This window comes from Ursus americanus, chromosome 12 (assembly GCF_024610735.1).
Source record: "Ursus americanus isolate L20-20 chromosome 12, mUrsAme1.1.p, whole genome shotgun sequence".
NCBI classification, from domain to species: Eukaryota; Metazoa; Chordata; class Mammalia; order Carnivora; family Ursidae; genus Ursus; species Ursus americanus.
The window spans coordinates 5,000,390-5,025,702 of NC_142138.1; the positions used below are offsets into that span (position 1 = coordinate 5,000,390).

Genomic DNA, 25,313 nt, shown 5'->3' on the forward strand with positions numbered 1-25,313 from the left:
CTCAGAGTGGGTCTTGCAGCCCCAGCGCCTCCCCTTCCCCCACTCCCTGTGCTTAGACTAAGGCTTGCTTTGCTAGGCATGGCCCTTCTCTTCTTTCTTTGCTCCTTCCCTCTGCCGAGGATGCCCTTTCTGCTCCTCTGCCATGAAATCCTTTGAGGCGCTGCTCAGATCCCTCTTCCTTGAGAAGGCCTTCCCTCCTTCCTCTGAGCCCTGGTGGGCGCTCTCTTCCCAGTCTGTCCTGTGTGGTGGGCATCTGTGGGTGGGTTTGCCTTTCTTAGGACACTGGCTGCCCTTGACTGCAGGGACCCTGATGCTGTATCTTTGTCCTTACACAAGGCAGCAGGGAGTCTGGAGTGCTGGCCATGAGGTGGTGCTGTTGGGGGGAGGGGGCCTGTAGGCCTCAGAAAGAGAGCACGAGACAAGGCGATCTGGTAGAGAGCACTCACAGGGCCGGCCAAGGATTGGATTGTTTTAGGAAGGCTTCCTGAAGGAGGAGGACCTGTGTTGAGTGTAGACGGTTCCCAGAAGCTGAGATGGGAGTCAGGACATCCCAGGAAGAAGGAGCCATACACCCAGAGACCAGGATGAGTTCAGTAGACGGAGGTATTGAATGGGCAAAGGAGAAGCAGCAGAGGGGTAGGTGGAGGTCAAATCAAGGTGGACTTTGGGGGTCAGTTCAGGAACTTGAATCCTGTCTTGAGGGCAATGGGGAGCTCTTAAAGGATCACACAGTTGCAGCAGAGAGTAGACTGGGGGGACAGCCTGGAGAGGGACCAGGAGGCTGCTCCATGATCCTAATCTGGGGAAGGGGGCCTGGGGCCTGAGCTACAGCCATAGCCCAGGAGTAGGGAGAGAGGTGGTTTGGGAATTGACAGTTGGGATGGAAGTGAGTGGTCTCTGCTCAGAGTCTCACCTCTGCCCCGTCTGCCAACCTCCCTCTTACAGAACTGCGTTGCCTGGCGGGTAGGAGGGTGACTAGTCTGTCATGGGGGGCTTCTTGGCCCCCTTAAGCAGAGCTTACTCTTCCCTGGCCCCAGCCCTAACCCCCCTGTTTACTGTAGAAGATGCTTCTGAGCCTGAGCCCTCGGGTCGGGCACGCGCTGGCTTCTGCCTGGCTCCCTTCATATTCTTTTCAGGGCAGACTGCCTTCCCAAGACTTCCTTCTCCTCTCTGACCTTCCTACTCCTTCAGAGGAGCTTTTCCTTCCAGGTTACATGCTCAGTGGCCCCTGCACTGTCTGACAGCGGTGTCCCTGTCTCAGGGGGACCCGTTTCAGGGTAGGTGCGAGGGCTGATCATGGACACCTAGATGGGGATGGCCAGGTCATTGAACTTTGCCCAGATTCCTTGTAACTACTGTGGTGTTTTCCTCCTAACATTCCACAGAATCATCTGTACCCACCACCTCCCAGCTTCTTACTCCTGCCCCATTTCTCTCTTCGGTTACTAATGTCTTTGTGCTTTTTTTTTTTTTTTTTTTAGATTTATTTATTGGGGGGGCACCTGGGTGGCTCAGTCAGTTAAGCATCTGCCTTCGGCTCAGGTCATGATCCCAGGGTCCTGGGATTGAGCCCGGAGTCTGGCTCCTTGCTCAGTGGGGAGCCTGCTTCTCCCTCTTGCTCTACCCCTCCCCCCACTCATGCTTCCCCCCTCCATAAATAAATGACATCTTAAAAAGAGTACTTATTTTAGAGAGAAAGTGTGCATGCATGAGCAGGGGGTGGGGCAGAGGGAGAGAGAGAGAATCCTCAAGCAGGCTCCCCACTGAGCAGAGAGCCCAATTGGGGCGGGGGAGCTGGATCCCAGGACCTTGAGATCATGACCTGAGCCGAAATCAAGAGTCAGATGCTTAACTGACTGAGCCACCCGGGCTCCCCAATATCCTTGTGCTCTTAGACACAAGGCTGTAAGGTGGGGGTGCCTGTCCTCCTCCCTTCACCGCTTCACCCTTGAACCCTAGCATGGGCTTGCCCGGCCCTGTGCTCAGCGGTGCTGGAGCCCGACCAAGCCTGACTTCCCTCCTTGAGAGGCTCCGGGGCTTATGGGGGTGGTTAGGCATTAACACAAACACGTCTCCTCCCTGGGGCGTCAGGGCTTGGGGAAAGGCTAGACAAAGGGACAAATGCCGGGAGGTGGGGGAGGTGGTCGCTGTGGCCGGTCAGTGACCAGAGAGGGCCCAACCCACATGGACATCCAGATGGGGGTGGCCAGGGAGTTGCTTCATTTTGCCCTGAACCCTTGTAACTGCTGTGTCCGTTTGTCTCCTATCACTCCACCTGCCTCTACTTTTCTCCTTCTCTTGCCCCAGTTTTCTCTTTGGTCACTGATATCCTTGTGCTCTTAGACACAAGGCTGTAGGGTGAGGGTGCCTGTCCTCTTCCCTTCACTGCTTCACTGCTTCACCCTTTGAGCCCCAGCATGGCCTTGCCCGGCCCTGTGCTCAGCGGTGCTGGAGCTCGACCAAGCCTGACTCCCCACACGTCTGCTCCCTGGGGGTCAGGGCTTGGGGAAAGGTTAGACAAGGAGGCAAATGCTGCTGAGGGGTTGGGGAGGTGGTCGCTGTGGCCAGTGAGCAACCACTGTGTTCCGTCTCCATTGCTATGCTAGCATTCTAGTCCGCGCCACCTGCCTGTCGTCTGGACAAGGCAGTAACCTAACTGGGCTTCCCTGTCTCCATCCGCACCTGTTCCCCAGTCCATTTTCCATGCAGTTGCCCGAGGGATGCTTTGAAAGTGTCAATCAGATCGAGTCACTTGTCTCAAGACCTAATGGCTTCCCATCCCACCCAGAATAAAACCCAGTCTCCTCCTCGTGTCTTAAAGGCTCTGTGGAACATGACCCTTGCTCGCCTCTCCAGCCTCCTCTAGAGTCTCTTCCCCTCCTTGATTGTGCTTCAGCCACACGAGCACCTTTCTGGATCGTCTACAGCTGGTGGCCCCCGCTTCAGAGCTTTTGTGTTATTCTGGTCCCCTCTGCTTGGAACGTTCCACTCCAGACTGGGCTTCTCCAACTGTCCCTCATATCGGAGTTGGGCGACCTTTCTAAACACAATTCTGATCATGCCTGAACTCTTGAGTATCGCTTGTGTTCAGTCAGAATCCTGGCTCTGACCTACAAGGCCGTGCCTCACCCGACCATGCGGCTGACCGCTCTAGTCTCCTCCCCTTCCCGAGTGCTCACATCCTAGTGTGGCCCTCGGATGGTGCTTGGGACAGTGTGCACAACTCCCATCTCCACACTGTCTGCTCACTGTACTTGCCCTTCCTCACGTCCGCACCTGCAGACCTCCCACTTACCCAAGGCGAGGGTAGTCTGCCCTCTGGCAGGCTGTGTGGAAAGGGCTTCTTTGTGCCTCTGTTCATACTGCAAAGCAGGGGCCGTGTCTTAATAATAGAATCCAACATCTGTTAGTCCGTGGAGTTGATAACCCGTTATCCCATTGGAAAAAAATGGGCATTATTATTTCCATGTTATAGGTGGGGAAACAAGTTTAAAAACGGTTGTTAATTTGTCCAAGGCCAAAGACTTGCACAGAGATTTGAAGCCACTAAGCCAAACTTATTATATTTTCCTCATTTACACAATCATCCCGAGAACATGCGCTAAACATCCCAGGGTACCGGGTCCTGGGCTCGGTGACCACAAACGCTGGAGACAGAAGCAAGCTCCGTTCACGGTGCTTCTCTGCTGATGTGTATCCCCAGGATGTCCTGTCATGCCCCTGTCCACCCTCCCTTCCTCTCCCCGGGGCTGTGATCGTTGAAGTTTAGGACATGGTGAGAATACCTGCTATTTGTCCCTGTTAAGCAGCATCTTTTAGGGTCATCCCAGGGCTGTAGCCTATGGAGAGCCTTTGGGATCCTGGCTCTGTTGGCCACCCTTCTGCTCTGCCCCTCAGCTTGTCCATTCACAAATCTGAGCACTAGACCTCTTTAACTTCATCTAAGAGACCAATAAATAAATTGATCAGGGCTAAGGAAAGACCCTGGGGTGTGTCACTCCAGGCCACCCACCAGGGCAATCTGATCTGCCACACCCTTAAAAGAGACACCCACATAATCAAGTCCTGAGCCTACCAGCCCGCCTGGGCTGCCCCCGCCCCAAGTTTCCCACCACATAGTTTGGGAGTGGTAAACCTGGGTGTCTTAGGCAGGTGAGGCCATTTGGGGTCGCGTACGTGGGATTTGCTCTTGTGTGTCCAGCACCCACCGCGGTGCCTGGTCCTCAGCAGGTACCCAGTTGAAGGCTTGCTTTGTTTTTGTTTTTGTTTTTTTGAGAGAGTGAGTGGGGAAGGGGTGGGAAGCAGAGGGAGAGGGAGAGAGAGAATCCCAGGCAGGCTCCACGTCCAGTGTGGAGCCTGACACGGGGTTTAATCTCACAACCCTGAGATCACGACCTGAGCCGAAATCAAGAGTTGGATGCTTAGCCAACTGAGCCACCCAGGTGCCCCCTCTTTTTTTTTTTTTTTTTTTTTAAATGAGAGAGACTTAAGCATGTTAAATGCTGCTAGGAAGGAGCCCGTGGAAACACATAGAGGAAAAGGTGGGAATGAAGGGCTCAACCGCCTGTCCTTCCTCCATTTAAGAAGTATTATCAAGCACCGGCTCTGTGCCGGCCATTTTGAAAAGGGCTGACAAGGTCCTTGCTTTTATGGAACTTAATTTCTAGGGAGGGGGGGTAAGGAAAAGGTAAACAAGATAATTTCAGCTAATGTTAAGTGCTGTGCAGAAATAAAATGGGGTAAAGTGCTAATGGAGGGGTGCAACTTGAGAAAGGATGTAGCAAGATTTAGGGTATTGTAAGGGGTGTGGATGCCAGATGGCCTGGGAGAGCTGAGCCATCAGGGGAGGGCCAGGGTTCAGCGAGGGAGGCCTTGGTATGGGGGAAGGAAATGGTCCAAAAAAGAGGAGGAAGGACCTGGGGAGTTTATCAATGAGGGGGGCTAGTTCCAGGGACCCGTTGATGAGGACACAGAGTATTAGAAGGTGGATGACCTCGGGGTTTCCCTTTGAGTCGTGACCAACAGGTCAATCGCCAACTCCACATCTGGCCCTCGGCAACCCTCAGGTGCTCAGACTCAACATTGCCGACCACAAACATCTCCTTTCCACCAATTCTGCTTCCAACGTCCCCATCTCAAGGGTGGAACCATCACTCTCCTGGTCCCCATCCTCAGTTGGGACGGGTTGCTCCTCTCTCCCCTCTGCGACAGGACAGGGTCAGAAGATCCAGCAAGAGCCAGAGGGCCCCCAAACCAGTCCCTCCTGCTCTGCTGCCCCATATCTTCCCATCGTTTCTGCTCCTCCAGGAAGCCACTCGCACCGCCTTACCTCCCCAGCCTCGTACTCTTCTCCACTGCTCCCCCTGCCTATAGGGAGCTCCTGGAACAATGAGAAGATGGGAGATGAGTCTGGAAGGGAGGACCAATCGACTGGGGAGGCTGGAATCCCAGGATCACAATGTGGCCTTGTGTTACAGTTGAATGAGAGCCCAGCGAGGGTAACAGAGGTAGGGGTGAGGGCTCTGCCTGCCTGCCTCGGTCCTCACTTCCTGGTATCATCTCCCCTGGGGCTGATGGGTTCAGAACCCTGCCCGCTCCCCCCAGGGCCCCTGCTTTCTTCTCTGCCTGGGCCCCAGACACCCTCCAGAGTGAACCTGTTCAGTCCACCTCTATATAGCCTGTGAACCGTGTTCAGGGGTTTGGCGATTCCCCTGGAAGAAATGGGAAACCCCAGGGACAACTCCATTAGGAACTGCCACGGGTCAGACCGGGATTCTGGTGGGGTGTTTGAGGGGCGGGATGAGGGAGAAGGGTGTGAGGAGGTCCCATCAGAGCCTGGTCACCTGCCCACCTGCAGGCTTGGGCTCCTCTCCAGGCTTGTCTCTGCCCAAGCCTCTTCCTCTGCATTGCCTGAAGCACGAGGGCTTTTGTCCCCAGAAAGTCCAGGTAGGGATAAGAACTAGGTGGGAGGAGTTTGGATTCTACCCTGTGCAGGGTCATGTGGCTTCTGCCCTTTGATGCGCCAGCTGAGGGAGGCTGCTCGAGCATATAGCTGGCCGGCGAGCAGGCAGCGCAATCGAGGAAGCAGTTGCTGTATCCGCACAGGTTCCCTGATGCCTGGGGTAGCTTGGCTGCTGGTGCTGCTCCTGCTGGCCCTGCTGGGGGCTGCCCTGCTCTGCTGGCGGCATGCTCCAGCACGGAACAAGATCCCCAGGGCACAGAAGCGTAGGGTGGTGGCACTGCAGCAGATGGAGGCCCTGGCACAGCGTCTCCGGCAGCTGGTGAGTGGACACCTATCCTGGAGGCCCCCCCAGCTCTCCATTCCAATAGGTGGATCCCACCTCAGGACCACTGCCCCATCCCCTTCAGAAGACCATGAGCCTGGGGCAGGGGGGAGTCCCCCACTCCCAGCTCTCCCCATGCTGTCTTTTGGCATTGCCATTAGTTCCTCCTCCATCCAGGTACTTCGAGCCCATTGAGATTGGGGGCCGTGGGTTTTCTTTGTTCACCCCATGCCTGCACATGACTTAGTAACGTAGTGGGTGTTTGAGCTTTTTGTTGAAATAAGATAAACCGATGGAAGCGATTGGAGGCAGGAGGTCTTCTTCCAGGTCTCCTTCAGCCCCTGAGGACCCCCACACCCCACTGACACAGGAACCCTGGTCTACACGTTCCCCCTCCTGTCTCCCCGTCCCCGGGCTCTGCAAATGTTTGAGAGCAGCTGACGGGTGCAAAACACAGGGTGGCCACTGGAGATCGGGTCCTCCCAGGAAGCCATGTGTCTTAACGGGGATTTTGACTGCTTAGGTGGGGACATTTCAAGGCACAGGGGCAGTCATCGTGGCTGGGCTGGGACTTGAAGGTGAAGGGACTGAGCTGTGGGTGTCACAGCAGAATCTGCCTAGAGTAGCAGAGAGCAGGGTGGGAAGGAGAGGCAGCCCACCTTCCATTGTGTGTGGGGTCTGCTGTAGAGCCTGGAAGACGTGACAGCCCCTTCCTGGGCTCCCCAACTGCCCTACGGGGGTGGACTCATGGTATCTTAGGGTCCCCAACTGTGGTTGACGGTGGCAGACTCGCTGGGAGCCCTAGGAGTGGGGGTTGGGGATAGTGCCTGAGGTGCTGTCCCCATGCTCTGGAGTTCCTGAGTGTCCTCTGCCGTCCCCTGGATGGTGATTGATGGCCCCAAGGGGCAGCTTCTCTGCCCGAGCTGCTGCAGTTCCTGAGAATGTGTATTAATATTAATTGGGGCTAATTAGTTGGATAAATCAATCTGCCCCCAGAGAGCAGCTGCCCCTCCCTGGTTGGTGCACAGGAAATCTGGGCTGATGGGGTTGCTCTGGCGAATCAGTGTGATGGAGAGGATTCCCGTGTGTGCGTGTGTGTGTGTGTGTGTGTGTGTGTGTGTGCACGCGCGCACGGTGGTCTATGTGGGTTCCTTTAATGCTCACACCAGAACCTGCTCGTGGGTGCCCCCTGCTGGCTTTTAATCGTGTGCTGGTGGAGTGGTGTGCCTGGCTGGGTGCTGCTTGTGTTTGGCCATGGGTGTGTGGTGTGTGTGCCTGGCTGGGTGTGTATGTGTTGTGTTACCGATGAGAGTGCGTACATCTGGATATGTGTGGCTGGTCTGGGTCTGAATGTTTGGTTGAGCACGTACCTGTGTGGGCCGTGTCTGATGTGTGAGGACATCCGCTTCTGTGTTGGTCTCGGCATCTGCTTGGCATGTGTGTGGGCGTCCGCTAGAGCTCTTGGGCTGGGTACCTGGTGGGGGTGTGTGTGTCTGGTTGCCTGGAGGAGTGGAAGGGGTTTGGGGTGAGGTCGCCCCTAGTGTCCCCAGCTTCCCCACAAGGCTACAGACCTCTTGGTTCTTAGTACCTTATTCTCTCCCCAACAAGGAGACACAGGTCCATCCTCCCCTCTGGCCAAGGATACCCTCAAGGCCTCAGGTGTCCAGCTTTATGTCCCAGGGAGGTAGGAGGCTGAAATGTAGGTCAAACCCTGGCAGGGTTTGTTCAAACAAATCGAATTCAGTTCAGCCTAGCAAAATCTTACAGAGGGCTCCTTTGGGTCTTGCCTTTTACTGGACCCTGGGGACAGATTCATAATCAAGATGAATCTGACATCTGACTTCGACCTGCCTTAAAGATGCTCCTGGTCTGAGTGTAGCTTGGTGGGAACAGAGCCAGGCAAACTGTGGCAGGAGGCAGCTCAGCTGAGAGGGGCGAGGGCCAAATGCCTGCGGAGCTCCGGGCCCGGCAGGAAGGGCTTTGGTCCATCTGGAGAGGTTTGGGTGGGGAAGTCTTCGAGGAGAGTAGGACCTGAGCCTTACAGGACGTGTAGGAGTTTTCCAAAAGGAGGAAGGAAGAGGAAAGGCAGTACCGGAGAGAGAAAAGCCTGAGATAAGGCAGTGTTTCTGTAGAGCACATAGAAAATAATACAGTCTGCTGGGATAAATGGACAAGCTGCTCATGGCTGAAGGCTGCTGGCTAGGAAGCTCTGGTCACTTCAGGGGGACATTAGCTCCCCTGAGGGTTAAAGGTTCTTACGATATTAAACATATTTCACAACCGCTTTGGAAATATTAATAACACATCAATTCACTAACAACTTTAAAATATATCCTTTGATTTTTATTTATTTATTTATTTATTTATTTATTTATTTTTATTTTTATTATTTTTTTTTATTAAAGGTTTTTTTTTTTTTTTTTGACAGAGGCAGCCAGCGAGAGAGGGAACACAAGCAGGGAGAGTGGGAGAGGAAGAAGCAGGCTCCCAGCGGAGGAGCCTGATGTGGGGCTTGATCCCAGAACACCGGGATCACGCCCTGAGCCGAAGGCAGACGCTTAACGACTGCGCCACCCAGGCACCCCCTTCTTTGATTTTTAAACCAGGATAGGAGGTAGCCCTAGTTGAGTGTGGAGAAGGCCAGATGGCCGTGGAGCCGTGGGACTTGGTGGGAGGGGGATTTGTTCCAAACCAAAGCATATGTTAAAACGACTTGAAAGTGATATAAGTTGAGGCTCCGTTCTTTCATCAACTTTTCCTAATAATTTCCCAGTGATTTGTTAATTTGTGGAAAACCTGTGGGGATCTTTTGGTGCGACTCACATCTGTGGAAGATTTCCCTATCTTTCAGAGCTCTCCCAATAAACTGAGAGTCATTAGGTGACTTGCAGTCTTGTTAAATAGAGACTTTCTGTTGACGTCATTGATGTTGCTCCTTGGATTGAGTCCTCGCGTGGCTTCTGCCAAACCTGTAGCAATTATACTCAACAATCCTCTAGCTGTTCTAATGCTAGATTCTGTATAATGAAACATCTCTGTTGTCAACTAAGTCATAAACATTGTTATTAGAATGTCATCATAAGGGACGCCTGGGTGGCTCAGTCGGTTGAGCATCTGCCTTTGGCTCAGGTCATGATTCCGGGGTCCTGGGACTGAGCCCCATGTCAGGCTCCCTGCTCAGTGGGGAGTCTGCTTCTCTCTTTCCCTCTGCCTGCCACTCCTCCTGTTGTGCGCGCTCCCTGCCCCCCCTCTGTCAAATAAATAAATAAATAAATAAAATGTTTAGAATATCCTAATAAATTACAGCAATCTCGGGGCATCGGGATGATTCAGTTGGTTAAGTCTCCAGCTCTTCTTGGTCTTGGCTCAGGTCACAATCTCAGGGTTGTGAAATCGAGCCCTGTGTTGGGCTCTGCACTTGGCATGGAGTCTGCTTGAGAGTCCCTCTCCCTTTGCCCCTCTCCCCGGCTCTCTCTCTCTGGCTCAAATAAATAAATCTTAAAAAAATATTACGGCTATCTCAATCTTACAGGCCTCCTGGGAAGTTGCATAATAGGACAGTTAGGAGTGTGGTAGTTGAGAGAAGGCTGGGCTGTCGTGTTTGAATCCTGACTCTGATGCACACTTTTCATTTCATTTATTTATTTATTTTAAAGATGTATGTATTTATGTACTTATTTGAGAGAAAGCACGCAGTGGGGAGATGCAGAGGGAGAGGGCAGAGGGAGAGAGAGTCACAAGCAGACTCGGTGCTGAGCTCAGAGCCTGGCACTGGATCTCATGACCCTGAGATCACCCCCTGAGCCAAAACCAAGAGTCAGTCGTCCAACCGGCTGCGCCACCCAGGTGCCCCTGACGCATCTATTTTAAAAAACTCCTTTGTGCCTTAACATCCTCATCTCTGCGATGGGGTGATGATTGTAATTACAGTACTCAAGTAAGTTCATAAATGTTTACAGTGGTGTCCGGTACACAGCAGGCACAATCCGAGAGCTCTCACTTTAGTAAAAATAAAACTAATGTTGTCCTTGGTGGGCGGGGGTTTAGTGAGTTTCGATGAATTTGTTCCGTTATGGAAGGGACACTCGACCGGGTTGGTGGGTGTATTGCTGCGCCCTGGGAAGCCCCGCCCGTCCCGCCAAGTCACTGGAGCACCTGCCATGCTGGCCGAGGAGCAGCCCCAGCATTTGCCTCCGGTGGCCCTCATTAGCTCCCTCTGCCTGCTCTCCCCACCTCTCCCCAGCTCCCTGAGAGGCTCCCATTTTTACAAGTGGCCACGTGAGGACAACTGCAGGGGAGCAGTAGCCTCCGGGGTCCAGATGGGCACTGGGCACTTGCCGGGAGGGGTGTCATCTCTCCAGGTAGATATGTAGGAATCAGGGGCTGACATGCAGTCTCGGTGGGTGCCTGGGGGTCAGCCTGTGCTGGGATGGTCCCTGGAGGGTCCTACTGGGGCTCCTTAGGGCTGGGGGGAGCAGGGCAAGGGGCGAGCACAGGCTGGCTCATTGAGGGAATCAGTGGCTGTGCCTAGAGTGTCCCTGCTGGGCTGGGGGGGCCTGCCCGTTCTCCAGCCCTGAATGCCCGGCGGCGCCCCGAGGGGCCCGGGTGGCGGAGCGGCGGCAGGCTGAGTCCGGTGCTGGGGCTCGGGTGGAGCCCAGGAGCCCGTGCCCTCACCTCGGCCCGCCGCTCCGCTCGCCGCACAGCCGGCGGATCGGGCCTGCCGGGCTCCTGGGGGCAGGAGACCTTTTACCTGCTGGACTGTGAAGAGAGGGCAGAGTCCTATGGCACGGGCTAGGGCAGCTGGGGGTGGTGGGGCACTTGTGGGAGTGGCTTTTTGCTAAGTGACTCAGACGGATTTCATTTTAGCCACAATGCAGCCATCGAGGTGCATTCTAGTCAAATGCCTACCTTATTCAAGAGGGATCCATGTCTGGGCCCTTCTGAAAGTCCTTGTGGCATACAAGTGGCGGAGTTCCAAGCTCGGGCACTAAGATGGCAAAATGGCACAGCAAGTCCAAGGGTTGGGCAGTGTGGCTAGACCAGCGGAATATGGGGTGGGGGGGACGGACAAAGAGAAGGCTGATGAAATGGGCCTGCTGGGACCCAGGCAGCGAAAGGGCCTAGTACAGTGCTGGCACCCAGGAAGTGCTTCGTCAAAAAAGTTTCCCTCCCAAGAGCCATTTTGAGGGCAGAGGTGAGGGTATAGACAACCTAGGTTTAAGTCTCTCCACTTTTATGACTTTCGGCCAGGAAGTTAGTCTCTCTGTGTCCCAGTTGCCCTTATTGGTGAAGTGGAAATATTGATAATAAAAGCACCTATCCAAGGGTTTTCCACAGGATTTAATGCTCAGGCGAAGTGCTTAACATGGTTCCCAGCCACACAGTATGTACTCAGTAAATGTGCATCACGTCTATACATGAACACAGGTTATATGTTTATGGTGAAAGCCCTGAAAACCACACTGAGGAGAATGGTTTTGCAGCTCTCTCCCGAGGGCACTTGGGACCTATGGGTTTTGTCTGAAAAGGATCACCGAGGCTGTAGTGAAGAGGCTGAGCTGGAGGGGGAGAGACTCGAGGCAGGGAAGCCAGTGAGGGAGCTGTTGAGAAAACTGAGAGACAGAGAAGATTCTAGGCAAGAAGGAGTCTGGAGAGTCAGAGACGGGAGATATGAAGGAGGCGAAACCACCTCTCAGTGATAAGGTGAGTAAGAGGCTGGTCGCTGGGGCCAGACGACCCGGTGTGGATCCAGGCCCTGGCACTTCCTGAGCTGTGTGTCTTTGGGCAAACGGCTCTCCGTGCCTCAGTGTCTTTTCCTACTGTAAAATGAGAAGATAATCCGCCCTACCTCCTCAAGACATAAGGAGTGATACGAGCTATTATACGTAAAATGCTCGGGACGTTGCCTGCAAATTAGCAAGTGTTAGGGCACATCTTCCAGGTGATTGAGATAAACTCTCGTGACTATCAGCAGAGCTGGGATGCAAAGAAGTGATCCAGGGTGTTTCTGAGGATTATTGCTGTGGTGACAAGAGTGTCCTCGACTAGGAATTTCTTGAAGAAGAGCAGGTTTGACAGACAGTCAGTCCTGGGGTGTCCGTGGATATGTGGGTCAGTAAATGGGTCTGAGGTGTGGCAGGAAATAGGCCTGGACCGTAGATCAAGGGAAATCTGGGCATCCTTGGGACATGTCTGGTGGCTGAGGTCACCCAAGGCGGGCGGGCAGGTAGGCAGAGAGGAGGCCAAGTCCTGAGGAGCACCGACATTTATTTACAGGAGGGAGGAGGGGCACAGGAGGTTGAGAAGGACTGTCTGGGACAGGAGGAAGCCAGGAGATTTGAGGGCATAGAGAGTTTCCAGAAGGAAAGTGTCTAAGAGTCAGATGCTACTAAGGACAGCAAGAGGGGGATTAAGAAAAATCCAAGAGATTTAACAACCAAGAAGCCTCAGAACCCCTAACCTCCCAGGGAAATTCCCTTGTCTGGCAACCCTCCCCTCCAAGACCAAGAAAGGCCCATCATGCTGTCTTCCCACCCAGCCCCCACTCAGGCTTGCAGGCACCAGGGTGTCAGCTGGGGCCCAGAAGGACAAAGGAAGACAGCTTCACCTTCCTGAGTGCCTGCTGTGTGCTAGGCCCTTGTCATGTCCCCCGCTTGCCTCTGACAAGAGTCCTGAGGGGCTGGTGTCAGGCCTCCCGTCATACCCTGAAGGACTGGGCTCAGAGCAGCTGGGTGACTCATGATTGGCTTCTAGTCCTTTGTTTTTTGGAGAGACGATGGCCATGGGAGGAAGGGATCCACCCTGGGTTACCCAGCTGACCAGTAGCGTGTGCAGACAAGGCTGGGTCCCAGCTCTCCTGCCCCCCCAGGCTGGATCTTGCCCTTCCCCCGGTCAGATCACCAGGAGTGGGAAGGCTGCATAGGAAGGAAAGTTGGGATGTCGGGGATCCCCCCTGAAGGCAAACCATACAGAGATGAACTTCACTTCCATAACCCCTGAGTCCCAAAATGTGCAGATAGAGTCACTCCCACTGCCGTTGTGTCCCTCTGGGCAGCAACATGAGGGGGCAGGCCCTCCTCTGTGCCAAGCCTCAGGCTGGGCACTGGGGAGGCAGAGACAGAGGGAACATCTATCTGCCCTGTAGGGCTTTCATGCCAATCTGGAGGCCGATCAGGGAATGTTGTTCATGCTAAGGACGAGTCCAGGAGCATGTGCTGAGCACACGGATGCGTGTGCAACTGTGCATCCAGGGGCGTGTGGGGATGTGACGTTGAGTGTGTGCAAGTGGACTGGAGCGAATCGGTCATCGAGCTCTGCCCTCCCATCCCCACAGGAGCCATCCCTGGACCCCAGGGCCGTCCTGGAGCTGCCCCTGGAGAGGCTGGCCCAGAAGCTGCAGGATGAAGAGCTCAGTCTGGAGGGCGTCCTCTGTAGCTACTTGGAGGAGGTGGGGGTCGGGTCAGGAGTGGGGTGGGGGCTATCATCTGGGGGTCCTCCTCACAGGAGGCCGGGGGCAGGTGTAACATCATGGTGCAATAGCTGGCTTGGGAGGGGACGCACGCCACAGTCATCTGTCATTTCTATTCTGCTCTGGGTCAGGCTGGTGGGTGACTGAGTGCCCCATGTCTGGCCTCAGCCTGAGCCTCTTACGTGGTCTCCCTCAATGCCGCTCAGGCACTGAAGGTACATAAGGAGGTAAACTGCCTGACGGATTTCCTGGGCGAGTGTGAGGAGCAACTGCAGGCGCTGAAGAAGCTCAAGAAGGCTGAGAGAGGCCTCCTCTATGGGGTCCCCGTCAGCCTCAAGGACGTCTATGACTGCAAGGTGGGCCGCGAGGTGGACGTTCACATGCGTACACGTATGTGTGTGTGCCCTTACGTCACTGAGCCTGTGAGCATCTGAGTGTGTGACGTTGGGCGAGTTACGTAATCCGGGATGCACTAGAACGTGGCCAGCTGGGATCTGAGCCCGGTAGTCTGGCTGTGGCCCGCCATGTTCCTCTGCCACTCGTGAATCCTCCTAAGGGTGCAGCGCGTGTCCCAGAGGCCGTGACATTGTGTGGGGAGTGGGAGCACCGTGAGGAGGAGATTCTGTCCACTGGGTGGTTGCATCCTGACCCCTGTGGGCTGGAGTTAACGTCACTTCCTTGCAGGGCCATGACTCTACGTGTGGCCTGGCCCAGTTCCTGGAGAAGCCAGCAGCCAAGGACGGGGTCATTGTGAAAGTGCTCAAGGCTCAGGGAGCTATTCCCTTCGTTAAGACCAACATCCCCCAGACACTGCTCAGGTCTCTGAAGTGGGTGGGCGGGGCTGGGTTTGGGGTTGGGCCCAGGACTGATGGCAACTTGAAGTGCTGATTCAGGGCAGAGGGTCAGGTGGGGGCCAGTCAAGCAGGCTGTGAGGACCGAGGTTCTTGGGCAAGTCTTTTCTGCCCTCTGAGCCTTGGTTTCCTCATTTCAAAATGTGTGGGTGGACTTCATAGTCTCTACAGGCCCTCAGGTTCTGAGGTTCTCAAGAGTTTGGTCTCTGTGTTCATCCCAGCTTTCCTCTCCTCTCCCTCAGCATTTAGCATACCTACTTTTGTGAGGAACCTGTTCCCAATTCTCACAGGGGGCTCCTGTCCTAAAGTTAGGAGTTGTGGTTGGTGTCCACTCTTGGTCTTCCTTGTGGCAGTGGCCCTCACCTCAGCCTTAAGGGAGACTAGGAGGACTCAGCCCTGGGGAGGAGCTTGGGAGCCAAAGAGGGCCTGGGGTTGACTCCTGAGGGGGTCAGTCTCTACATGGGGAGGGACGTTTCCCCAGTTCAACTTGCACCTCCCAGCCCCTTTTCTTCTGCTTCCGTCAGCTTTCAGTGCAGCAACCCCATCTATGGACAGACCCTGAACCCTCTGAACTTAAAGAAGACTCCTGGGGGCTCCTCAGGGGGTGAGGGAGCCATGTTGGCACAAAGGGGTTCCATCCTGGGCATGGGGACTGACACTGCTGGCAGCATCCGCATACCAGCCACCTTTTGTGGTATCTGCGGCTTCCGGACCACAGGATACCGCCTCAGGTACTTGGTGCTGATGATAGGGGGGAGGGGTAGGCTCAACCCAGCCTGGGGGAATAGAGGTCTGGGGGAATAGAGGGGACTGCTTGGCACATCAACTCTTGTCCACTCATCTCAGTACTAGGGGAAGTGGCTAAAGGTAGGAGGGCTTCAAATAACTCCTGCTTCAGCCGCAGATCAACACACCATGTCTGGTATAGGTGGCAGTAGGAAAGACCTTCCACTCATTCATGAATTCATTTGTTCGTTAATTCATTCAGCTTTGCATCTACCCAGCTACCTACCTGTTCCCTTAGTCACTCATCGGTCCATCCATTTTTCCATCTATCCATCCTTTGTCCATTCATCCACCTATGCAGTCATCATCCCAGTCTCTATCCATCAATCAATTTCACTATTCATCCTCCATTTAATTTATCTAACAGATAGTTATTGAGTGTTTACTCTGTGACTGACACTGTACCAGGAACTTGGGATATATTGGTAAACAAAAGGACAAATACCCAGCCCTTGAAAAATTTATGCACATTCTTCCTTCCATTCGTTCATCCATTCACTCATCCGTTTATCTCCCCATCCACCCACTCATGTGGCCATCATCTATTCACCCGTACCTGCCTCTGTTCCTTCATCTGCCCATCTTGCAGCCCCACCCTGAGTACCTACACTGTGGTGGCCCCTGTGCTGGGCACACAGAACTCTCTCAGACCCAGTCCCTGCCCCTGTTGTGCTATTAGACATGCAAATGGCTGAGTCAGAAAGTGATGGGGCTCTAAGAAAGGGAATTCACAGGAGGAAGCTGACATTTTTCTTCAACAGAGATTTATTAAAAGCCTAGACTTTAAACTTTCAGAGGCAGGGCAAGGGAAGGGAAGGCTTCCTGGAAGAGGCAGAATCTGAGCTTGGCTTTGAAGGATGGATATGCAGAGATGGCATAGAGTCTAGAAGGCTGTAAACTGTGAGCCGATTACTTTGCCTGGAGTAAATAGATGTGTGTGGAAGGGCTTGAAGGGGATGCTGTGGAAGGAGGTGATACTCCAGAGCCTTGAAGGCAGTCAGAGAGATCAGACTTAATGCTGTGGGCACTAGGGGTCAGGGTTGAAACAGCTCCTCTTCCTAGGTGCTGGGTCCTGGGGGAGTGCTTGGCTGGCTACGAAAGCCTCGGCACTCAGGTGGGTCCCTTCACGTGCTGAGCTGGGCTCTGGGTGGGTGGGGTTTTGCAGCTCCTCTGGAATCTCTTCTGCTATCAAGGGCCAGAAAACAGGTAAGCTCCTTGTCTGTTCTTGTGGCCACACCATTCAAAGATAACCTGTCAGCCTTCCTTCCAAGGACATTTCCCCCAGGCCCTATCTCAGACAGATTAGCCCAACGGGTGATAGAGCAATCTGAAGGGACAGCATGGCTCCCACCTGGCCCCTCCCCAGTCCAGGGAGAAGTGCTTCCTACTATCTAGCTTTAATCTCTCCTACTTGTCTCTTGATGTACGGCCCCAGCTGAGATTCTCCTGTCAGGCCCCAGAGCTGCTTTGGCTGGTGTGCCAACTCTACCTGTCTTCAATCCCTGACCCAGGTTGGCCCCAGGACCCTTTGACCCTGATCGCGGTCCCGGGCCCCACCCTCCGAGGCCAGGCAGTGGGGGTCCCCAGAGCAGAAAGGATGAGCGGAATCTGCCTCCTTTCTGTTCAGTGACTACCGTGGCTGGCCCCATGGCCCGGGATGTGGAGAGCCTGGTGCTGTGTATGCGAGCCCTGCTAAGTGAAGACATGCACCGACTGGACCCCACTGTGCCTTTCATGCCCTTCAGAGAGGAGGTGAGCTGGGTTGGGGAGCCGGCCTGGAGGGCTCCCACCTCCCCCTCCTTTCTTTCCTCATTGACATGTCTTCCATCCAATGATCTTCTGTGAAGACCGCCTTTCCGGGCCCAAGGTGCAGTGACCAAGAAGCCCACGTGTTCAGTCACATTCACCTCCCATCCCTGCTGGACCCCAGCTGCTGTGGGCGTCTCGGCTACTTGGAGCCATAGCTAATACTGCCCCAGAGAGGGACTCCATCGTCACGTACCCAACACACACACAGACATAACACTCAGCAGGTATGGTTTAGAGAGTCTGGTATCTGGTTAAGCTGGGCTTCCAGTGCTCTAGGTAACCTTGGCCAAGTCACATGTCTTTCTAGGCCCCAGTCTCCCCAGTGGTAGAATAAAGAGGTTGTTGGACCAGAAGATTGCTCCAGGCCCTGCCAGCTCCGGCAGGCTTTGTTTATTCATTAGTTTATTCAACAGCATTTATTGCACCTACTATGTGCAGGCTCTTCGTAGTTCATCCTAATGCTCAGTCTATAGAATGAACATCGTGCTTCTCGTTCACAGGCAAGGAAACTGAGGGGAAATGCAGTGACTTGCCTATGATCACATAGCTGGTAACTGGCAGAGTTGGGCTTTGAACCCAGCCCCATCTGCTCTGGAACCCTCTCCGTAGGGAGAGTCCTGTCTACCATTCAGTCGATGTCCACTCATCTGATCTCTACACACATCCTAATACAATCAACCTGCAATCATTTTCTGTCATCCATTATTTGCTTCTACTAACTTCTCCATCTCCATCCTCTCCTGGCTGTTTTTTATCTTAAAGGTCTTTGTGTCTATTCATCTACTTACTTACCTGCCTCCCCCACTCAATTCCAACCATCCATTCTTCAACACACCCACCTATCCATTCAACCCTCTGCCCATCCACTCATTCACCATCTCATACACATGCCCACTCACTCATTCATGAATCTATCTACCATCTAGCTACCTATCCACTTCATCCACCCAAACATGTCCCATCCATTTGCTCTTTTAGGGGTTTCTCCAGAGGACCTAGAGCCTGGAAAGTATATAGAGAGGCTCCGAGGGGGTCTGGGGAGTTTCTGTAGATTCCCCTGGGTTGAAGACAGCTGTGGCCCAAGGTCCGGGTCTGGCTCTTGAAGAGGCCCAGTCTCCTCTGAGAGCTCTACCCAGCCCCTCTTGCCCACAGGTATACTCCAATAACCAGCCCCTTCGAATTGGCTACTGTGAATCAGATGGCTTCACCCAGCCAACTCCTAGCATGGCCAGGGCCATGAGGCTCACCTCCAGGCTGCTCCAGGAGGCAGGACATCAGGTAAATTTGCTTAGCCCTGGATGGCGAGGGAAGCCAGACTAGTGAGGATGCTGGGCTGGGCCATTCTTGGAGAGAAAGGAAGTTACATCTGAGTCTGAGCTGTCAACATCACTGTGTTTCCCTTAAGCTTCCTGGAGAAAACTGATGGGCTGCAGGTGAGGGCAGGGTGAGCCTGCCCTGTGAGGATGGCATCAAGATTTTGCAGCTTCCCCCTTCAGGGGTGAGGACTCAGGGACTCACTCCTATAATTCCTACAGCTTGGGTTTCTGTTGCCTCCATCAAGTGGCTGTGAGGAGATCTCTGTCCTCAAAAATCACCTTCCTTCCCACCCCCCAGTCCCTGCCTCCCACATCCAATGGCTTGTCCTGGTCCTGCCTCCCCTCTGAGAATTGCTGGTTGGTGACACATGTACCCATGTAATCTTGGGCCAGTCCCTTAAGCCCCCTGAGCCTCAGTTTTCTACCAGACAGGGTGGCTGTGAAGATGAAATGAGCTCACCTATGTGAAGCACATGCCCGGGGCAGGATCACAGGGAAGCAGGCAGGAAGTGGGGGCTGCTCGAACACCATGGCATCTCCATGTGGGTGAGGGGTGGCATGGCAGCAGAGGGGCTCAGGTGTGTGGAGATGAGTGGTGATGTGCTATCCTCTCTTTAAATCCTGAGGGATGCAGAGAACCCCGGGCGGGGTGGGAGGCACTCCAGGCCCTGACTAGCCTCTGTCTCCCAGGTCATCCCCTTCTCCATCCCCCGGATAGAGTACGCTGTCCAATACCTGTTTTTGGGAGGTGTGTTTGCCGATGGAGGGACCACCCTTCTGGAGAAGCTGTACGTTTGTCAGGACTCGGATGTAGGGCATGGGCTTGGGGATGCGGCTGGTGGTGACCTGAGCCCTAGGAAGGGGCTGTGTGGGTCTGGGCTGTTCGGATGCCTCTGGTTAATTGTGTGACCTTAAACAGCAGGTCAGCAACCCAGGCTCCGTCTTCAGGATGTAGGTGTTCCAGGGGTGGTGCTGGTGGGAACTGAAGTGTTTCTTTGGGTCTCACCTCCTTCCATGGCCTCCCTCTGGAGCGGGACAGTTGGGTGGGTATGAGAGCTAGTTGATGGCTGAAATGCTGTAACCGACCGGAAACGTGTCTGTGGTTCCTCAGTGAGGGGGACATTGTGGACCCTTGCATAAAGAAAATGACCGACATGCTCCGCCTGCCGGACGCACTCAAGGGTTTCCTGGCCTGTATCCTGAAGTACATAGTGAGTTCAGGCCCAGGGGGCGGCGTGCCAGAGGGGAGAAGCCCAGAGAGGAGAAGGACTCAGAATGGGGCCCAGAGAGTAGTGGGGGCTCGGAAAGGGCTGATGGGGGCCAAAAGAGGGGGTCTTTTTGGAGAGAGGGGTGCATCAGAAAGAGGAAGGGGTTTTAGAGAGGGGGTGGGGGCCTAGAGGGGGCTAAAGGCTTGCAGAGGAGTAGAAGCCTCCGTGTCAGTGTGCTGAGCAGAGTTGCTTTTCCTGGACCCCAGTTCTGGGCAGGCTGGTGTTGCCCTGTGGCTTCTGAATGGGTCTCTCCCTCTCTCTCCATCTCTAGGACCCCCGAGCTAGCCAGAAGCTGGAAAAGTTTCGTGGAGTGGGGTGAGTGCTAGTCTCCTCAGGCAAAGCTCAAAGCACCTTCCATGGGGTGGGGGGAATCAAGCAAGGGCCATGTGGCTAGACTTGGCATCCACTGGGAGTGAGGGCTATTTAGACTTCGGGATCTAACTAGGTTTTTAGGGTCATGTCTGACACTGGTTAAAATGTAGGCTTTTGAGTGGGGTTGAGATTGGGGATACTTTGGGGCTGGGGTTTGATTTGGAGTTCAGCTGAGTTCAGGCTAGAATTCGCTTAGGCTGGGGTAAAGGTTGGGCCTGAGTTGAGACTGGGTTTGGGTTTGGGTTGGGGTTAAGGTTGGCATTGGGGCTGGCTGGGGGCCTCACAGGCTAGGGGAAGAACCTGTGGTTTGGGGCGGAGCCTGTGAGTCCCTGTGGCTGGTGGCAGTGGTGGTGGGGCATTGACCAGAGGGTGTGGACTGTTGGGAGCACTGGACAGGCAAGGTGTTTTGGGCCATCAAGACACAGGGTCATTCCCAGCCCATCAGCTGATTTGCAGCCTGCATGGAGACTAGGCCCTAGCTCTTGGTTGTAACGCATAAAAAGGGGTCCTCCCATGCTGACCTTTGGACTTCCGTGTCTTATTTATTCCCCCAGGACTCCCAAGAAACTGTGGGAAAAACACACAGCAGTGCAGGTGATATGTGCCTGAAGAGACCTCAAGGGACTACTGGAGCAGGGGCAGCAGAGACCTGGGTGGTGACAGGAGTGGCCAGACGGGGTTGGGGGTGGGGGGGAGCAGAGCTCTGTCCTGGCCTGCAAGGGAGGCCTGGCTACACCTAGACGGGGACTCTTGGTGACCTGGGAGGTTAATTTAGTCCATCTCTTTGGGACCAGGATGATGTGTTGGTCCCAAATAATTGCAACCTGAGACTCCCTTTCCATTCCTTTGCCTCAGCCCCTGGGAAGGCCCCCCCCCCCCATCTTAGTGTGCATCTCACAGCCTGGGAATTCTTCCTGATGTTTAATGCCACTGGGCTTGGTAGCACCTGACCTTGTCCTGCAAACAGTGACCTCTGCTGGTCTTCCCCCCCCACCCCTAACTGTCCCTACAGGAATATCAGCAAGAGTTCATAGCCCAGTGGAGGTCCTTGGACCTGGACGTGCTGCTGACGCCTGCTCTGGCCCCTGCCTTCCACACGGGCTATTCTATCACGGCATTAGGTGAGAGGAACCGGGGTCCTGGTGGGCTTGAGCCCCAGAGTCCAGATCTTCAGAGTTCTGCCACAGCGTCTGTGGCCTTGACCTCTGTCACCATTCACTATTTTTAAAAAATGTCTTAAATTGAGGTAAAATTCAGATAACATAAATTCACCGTTTTAAAGTGTACGAATCAGTGGTTTTGAGTATATTTAGAATGCCATGCAATCACTATCACTATCTAATTCCAGAATATTTCCATTATCTTGAAAGGAAACCCTGTACCTGCTACCAGACACTCCCACTTTCCATTCACTTTTAAAATGAATTTTATTGAGGGGCACCTGACTGGCTCAGTCAGTAGAGCATGCGACTCTGGATCTCAGGGTCATGAGTTCAAGCCCCCCTGTTGGGCGTAGAGCTTACTTAAAGAAGAAAAAAAAGAAAGAAAGGAAAAAAAAAGAACTTTACTGAAATATAATTCATACGCAATGAAACCCATCAATTTTCAGAGTGTAATTTGATAAATTTTAACAAATGCATATAGCTGTATAATTACCATCGTAATAAAAATATAGACTATTTTTACCATCCACTAAATTTCCCTGATGGCCCTTTGCAGTTCACCCTGCCCTTGCAACCTGCAAACAACCGCTGATCTGCTTTCTGTCACTATAGTTTTGCGTTTTCTAGAATTTCATATAAACGGAATCAGAAGGAAGGAGGCCTTTGTGTCTGGCTTCTTTCACTTAGCATCTGCATTCACTCTTAACGGGCTTCCTGCTGCTCCACTTCAAAAAGTGGCTTTGGCCCAGCCCCGCCGCAATGAAGCCTGGGTGCAAGGCTGTTTCTGGGGCATTCCTGGGGCCCCTGCCCAGCACAGGCACACGCCTCAGAGGTGTTATCAGTGCAGAATGAAAACCCACCCCAAGCCTGACTCCTCTTCCCTGGGTCCCCCCGCAGTGGCTGCCCAAAGACACACCCCACACCTGGCCCTGCACCTGCACCGATGTCCTCTGCTGACACCACCGCCCCTTCCTTGTCACTCACTCCCTACAAACAGGCGGCTGCTGCAGAGAAGCTGCCTTTGAAGTCAGGGTTGCCCTGTGTGCCTCAGCCATCATCGGCTGTGTGGTCTGTGAGAAACCAGCTAACCTGTCAGCCACCCCGGTTTCCTCATTGTGCACGGGGAATGGTCAAGTCACAGGGGTGGAGAGGACTCCAGGAATCAGCAATGGAGAGAGGCCAGCACAGTGCCTGGCGCTGAGTAAGGCTTCCATAGCGTCCATTCTCCCCTTCCCTCCGCCGTGGGGAGAGCAGGAGGCCCTTGTCAGGTGGATTCCCGGCCCCAAACGGGCCATATTGAAAGCCCGGGGGGCTGCCGTTCCGAGAAGGACCGCGAGGGGGCGCTCACCCAACACTCTTGCCCACCCGAGTCTGGTCCGCCGCTGATCGCCGGGCTTGCCTCCATCTTCCCACAGATGCCTCCTCCTACTTGAGCCTGTACAACGTCCTGAACTTCCCCGCTGGCGTGGTTCCGGTCACCACTGTGACGCTGCAGGACGAGGAGGAGCTGGCCTTCTACAAGGGGTACTACGGAGATAGTTCCGACAGATGTTTGCGGGAGGTCAGTTTCCCTCTCCAGGCCTCTCCCCCAGGGGCACAAGCCAGGACTGAGTCTTGCCTCCATCCCCATCTGGGCGAGTGGGGGTGGGCCGGGGCCAGCCATTCCCAGTGTTTATCCTTTATTACTTGCGCCACAGTTAACCCCATCCCTGAGGACACACCCTCTGAGCTCCAAGTCGGCCTCTGTCCTTGTCCGGGAAGGATACTTTACAAAACCACTGGTCTTCTTGACACTTTCTTAGGGAAAGTTGATCCCAGAGGCAGGAAGAGTGGAGCAAACGCCCCTGGTTAGGAGCTTACTAGGTGACTGGACTGGACACTGCTCTTCTCTGAGCTTCAGCTTCTTCGCCAGGAAAATAGGAATTAAAATATCTACCCTGCAGGGTTGTCCTAAAGGTTCAATCGAAAAACAGTGAAGATATCAGTATAAGGCTTCGTATATAGCTATTACTAATTACTGTTACTAATTCAGAGGTGGCTTCACAAAAGGAAATATTCCCATGTGCATATTTAATGCATGATCTAAAATAACAACCCTGTCTTGGGTGACAGAGAGAAAGAGAGGGAGAGAGAGACTGACTCTGAAAAGTATGTACGTGTCTGAGTCAGACATTAAGTAACTTACTTTTTTTGGAAATTGATTTTAGTGCTAGAGTTACCCAGTGGAACTGCTGACCTGAATTCTGAGAAAATAATAATAATGATACTATCTAATGTGTCTTGAGCTCTTACTCTGTTCCAGGAGCTGTTTAAAAGTGCTGTATATATATTAAATCATTAAATCCCACAACTGCCCTGTGAGGTTTTACAAAGGTGGAAATGGGGGCACACGTAGGTTAAGAGACTTGACCCACCGCCACACCACACAGGCTGCTGAAATGGAGGAAGCCAGGACTTGAAGCCAGTTGACTTGGCTCCAGTGACAAAGACAGATAAGGGCTTGTATCTTATCATCATAAAACAATTAAAACATGTTTGAATGCCTCAAAGTATGTTTGGATTTCATGGCAGGGACTCAGGTTCAGTCCCCATGTTCCTGAGTCTGCGTTTGAGGTTGGGGTACCTCTCTCACTGCAGAAGTATGAGAGGCTCTGGAGCAGGGACTTGCACATTCTTCTTTCCTTTGCTGAGAACATCGGGTGGATACTCGGTTTTATATTTCATGATTACAGTCAGCTGTCTGCACAGGGAGCAAGTTTTACATCTTAACCCTGGAGAACTAGAGACAGATAAAGTCAGAATAGTTTTTCTAGGTTTCACTGAGAGCTGAGGAAGCCTGGGACTCTGAGATCCAGGACCTCTCTACCTTAATAAAGATCGGGGCTGAGATGTTTGGACTAATGCTTATGGGTGGTGAGGGAGGCGGGGTGCGGGGCCTGTGAGCAGAAAGCAGCCTCTAAGTCCATCCACCCTCTCTCTGGGCAGGCGGTACACGGATCCGTGGGACTTCCTGTGGCTGTGCAGTGCGTTGCTTTGCCATGGGAGGAGGAGCTGTGTCTCCGGTTCATGAAGGAGGTGGAGACCTTGGCCAGGAACCACAGGGGACCCGAATGATAGGCCACTCCTTCTCCTGGAGTCCTTCCTACATCCTCACCCCAGTCTGCTCCTGATGCCCCTTCTCGTGAATACGGTATCTGCCTCATGTTTCCTCCTCCCAGAAGCCCACCAGATTCCTTTTCTTTGTTGTCCTTCTGTGTGGGTATTCAATCCATGGACTCCTCAGATTGGCCCAAGATGGGGCACAGGGTGAAGGGCTCAATAAACATTTCTGACCGGTCGGCCTTGTGATCCCTAGTCTAGGTGGGGCTGTAGCCTCCTGGTGGCCTTCTACCTCCAGCTACTCTCCTCCAGCTCAGTCCCCCAGATGATATCCCAGAATGCAGCAGAGGGGAAAGAGCCCCAAACAGAGAGGCTGGTGACCAGGGTCCAAGTCCTGGCTCTGCCACTGGCTTGCTGTGTGATGCTGTGCAAGTTACTTCCCCTTCCTGGACTTCAGTTTTCTCATCTGCAAATTGAAGGGGTTAGATTTGATGAGGTCCATGGTACCTGTCAACTTGACTATTCTGTGACCTGTGACTTCTAGGCACTTCCCTGATCCAGAACTTGCCATGGCTCCCACTGTGATCTAGAGAAAGTGCCAAAGAGCAGGCCCAAGGCAGTGAAACCCAGTCAGAACAGATCCTAGGTAGGGACCCAGACCCAAGCTCACAGTCCAGTGCTTAGCCTGTGAAGCGCCAGTTTCTTGGCTTGACACTCAGCAGCTCCCAAGATCCCCCACGGCCTCCTCTTCCAGGGCCCCACCACAGCACAGCCGCCCTCTGTCCCCTCAACCTGGAGCCTTCTTGCCACCACAAGCACACTTTGCACTTCTGCCTCTGCCCCTCTGTCACACTGTCCCTCCACCCGAACACCTCTACTGTCTTCTTTGTCCTTCAA

The 25,313-nt window shown here is 53.7% G+C and overlaps 1 protein-coding gene across 1 annotated transcript; it reads left to right on the plus strand.

Annotated features, from left to right (window-relative positions):
* Nucleotides 1-5,828: 5,828 nt before the first annotated feature.
* LOC123793738 (vitamin D3 hydroxylase-associated protein) lies at nucleotides 5,829-24,655 on the plus strand. The gene is made up of 15 exons (XM_045799643.2): nucleotides 5,829-6,281; nucleotides 13,618-13,731; nucleotides 13,959-14,108; nucleotides 14,437-14,570; nucleotides 15,128-15,334; nucleotides 16,555-16,595; nucleotides 17,017-17,141; nucleotides 18,351-18,476; nucleotides 19,205-19,302; nucleotides 19,626-19,725; nucleotides 20,054-20,097; nucleotides 20,709-20,748; nucleotides 21,167-21,275; nucleotides 22,733-22,878; nucleotides 24,303-24,655. The coding sequence occupies exons 1-15, from the start codon at nucleotides 6,018-6,020 to the stop codon at nucleotides 24,429-24,431; spliced, it is 1,827 nt and encodes a 608-aa protein (XP_045655599.1). The 5' UTR covers nucleotides 5,829-6,017; the 3' UTR covers nucleotides 24,432-24,655.
* Nucleotides 24,656-25,313: the final 658 nt, after the last annotated feature.

Excerpts from the sequence above, each read along its gene's own strand:
- LOC123793738 (XM_045799643.2), top strand. The coding sequence starts at position 6,018 with ATGCGCCAGCTGAGGGAGGCTGCTCGAGCATATAGCTGGCCGGCGAGC. Across the intron at positions 19,303-19,625 it reads ACCACCCTTCTGGAGAAGCT|TGAGGGGGACATTGTGGACC; the intron begins GTACGTTTGTCA and ends GTGGTTCCTCAG. Across the intron at positions 20,098-20,708 it reads GAAAAGTTTCGTGGAGTGGG|GACTCCCAAGAAACTGTGGG; the intron begins GTGAGTGCTAGT and ends TTATTCCCCCAG.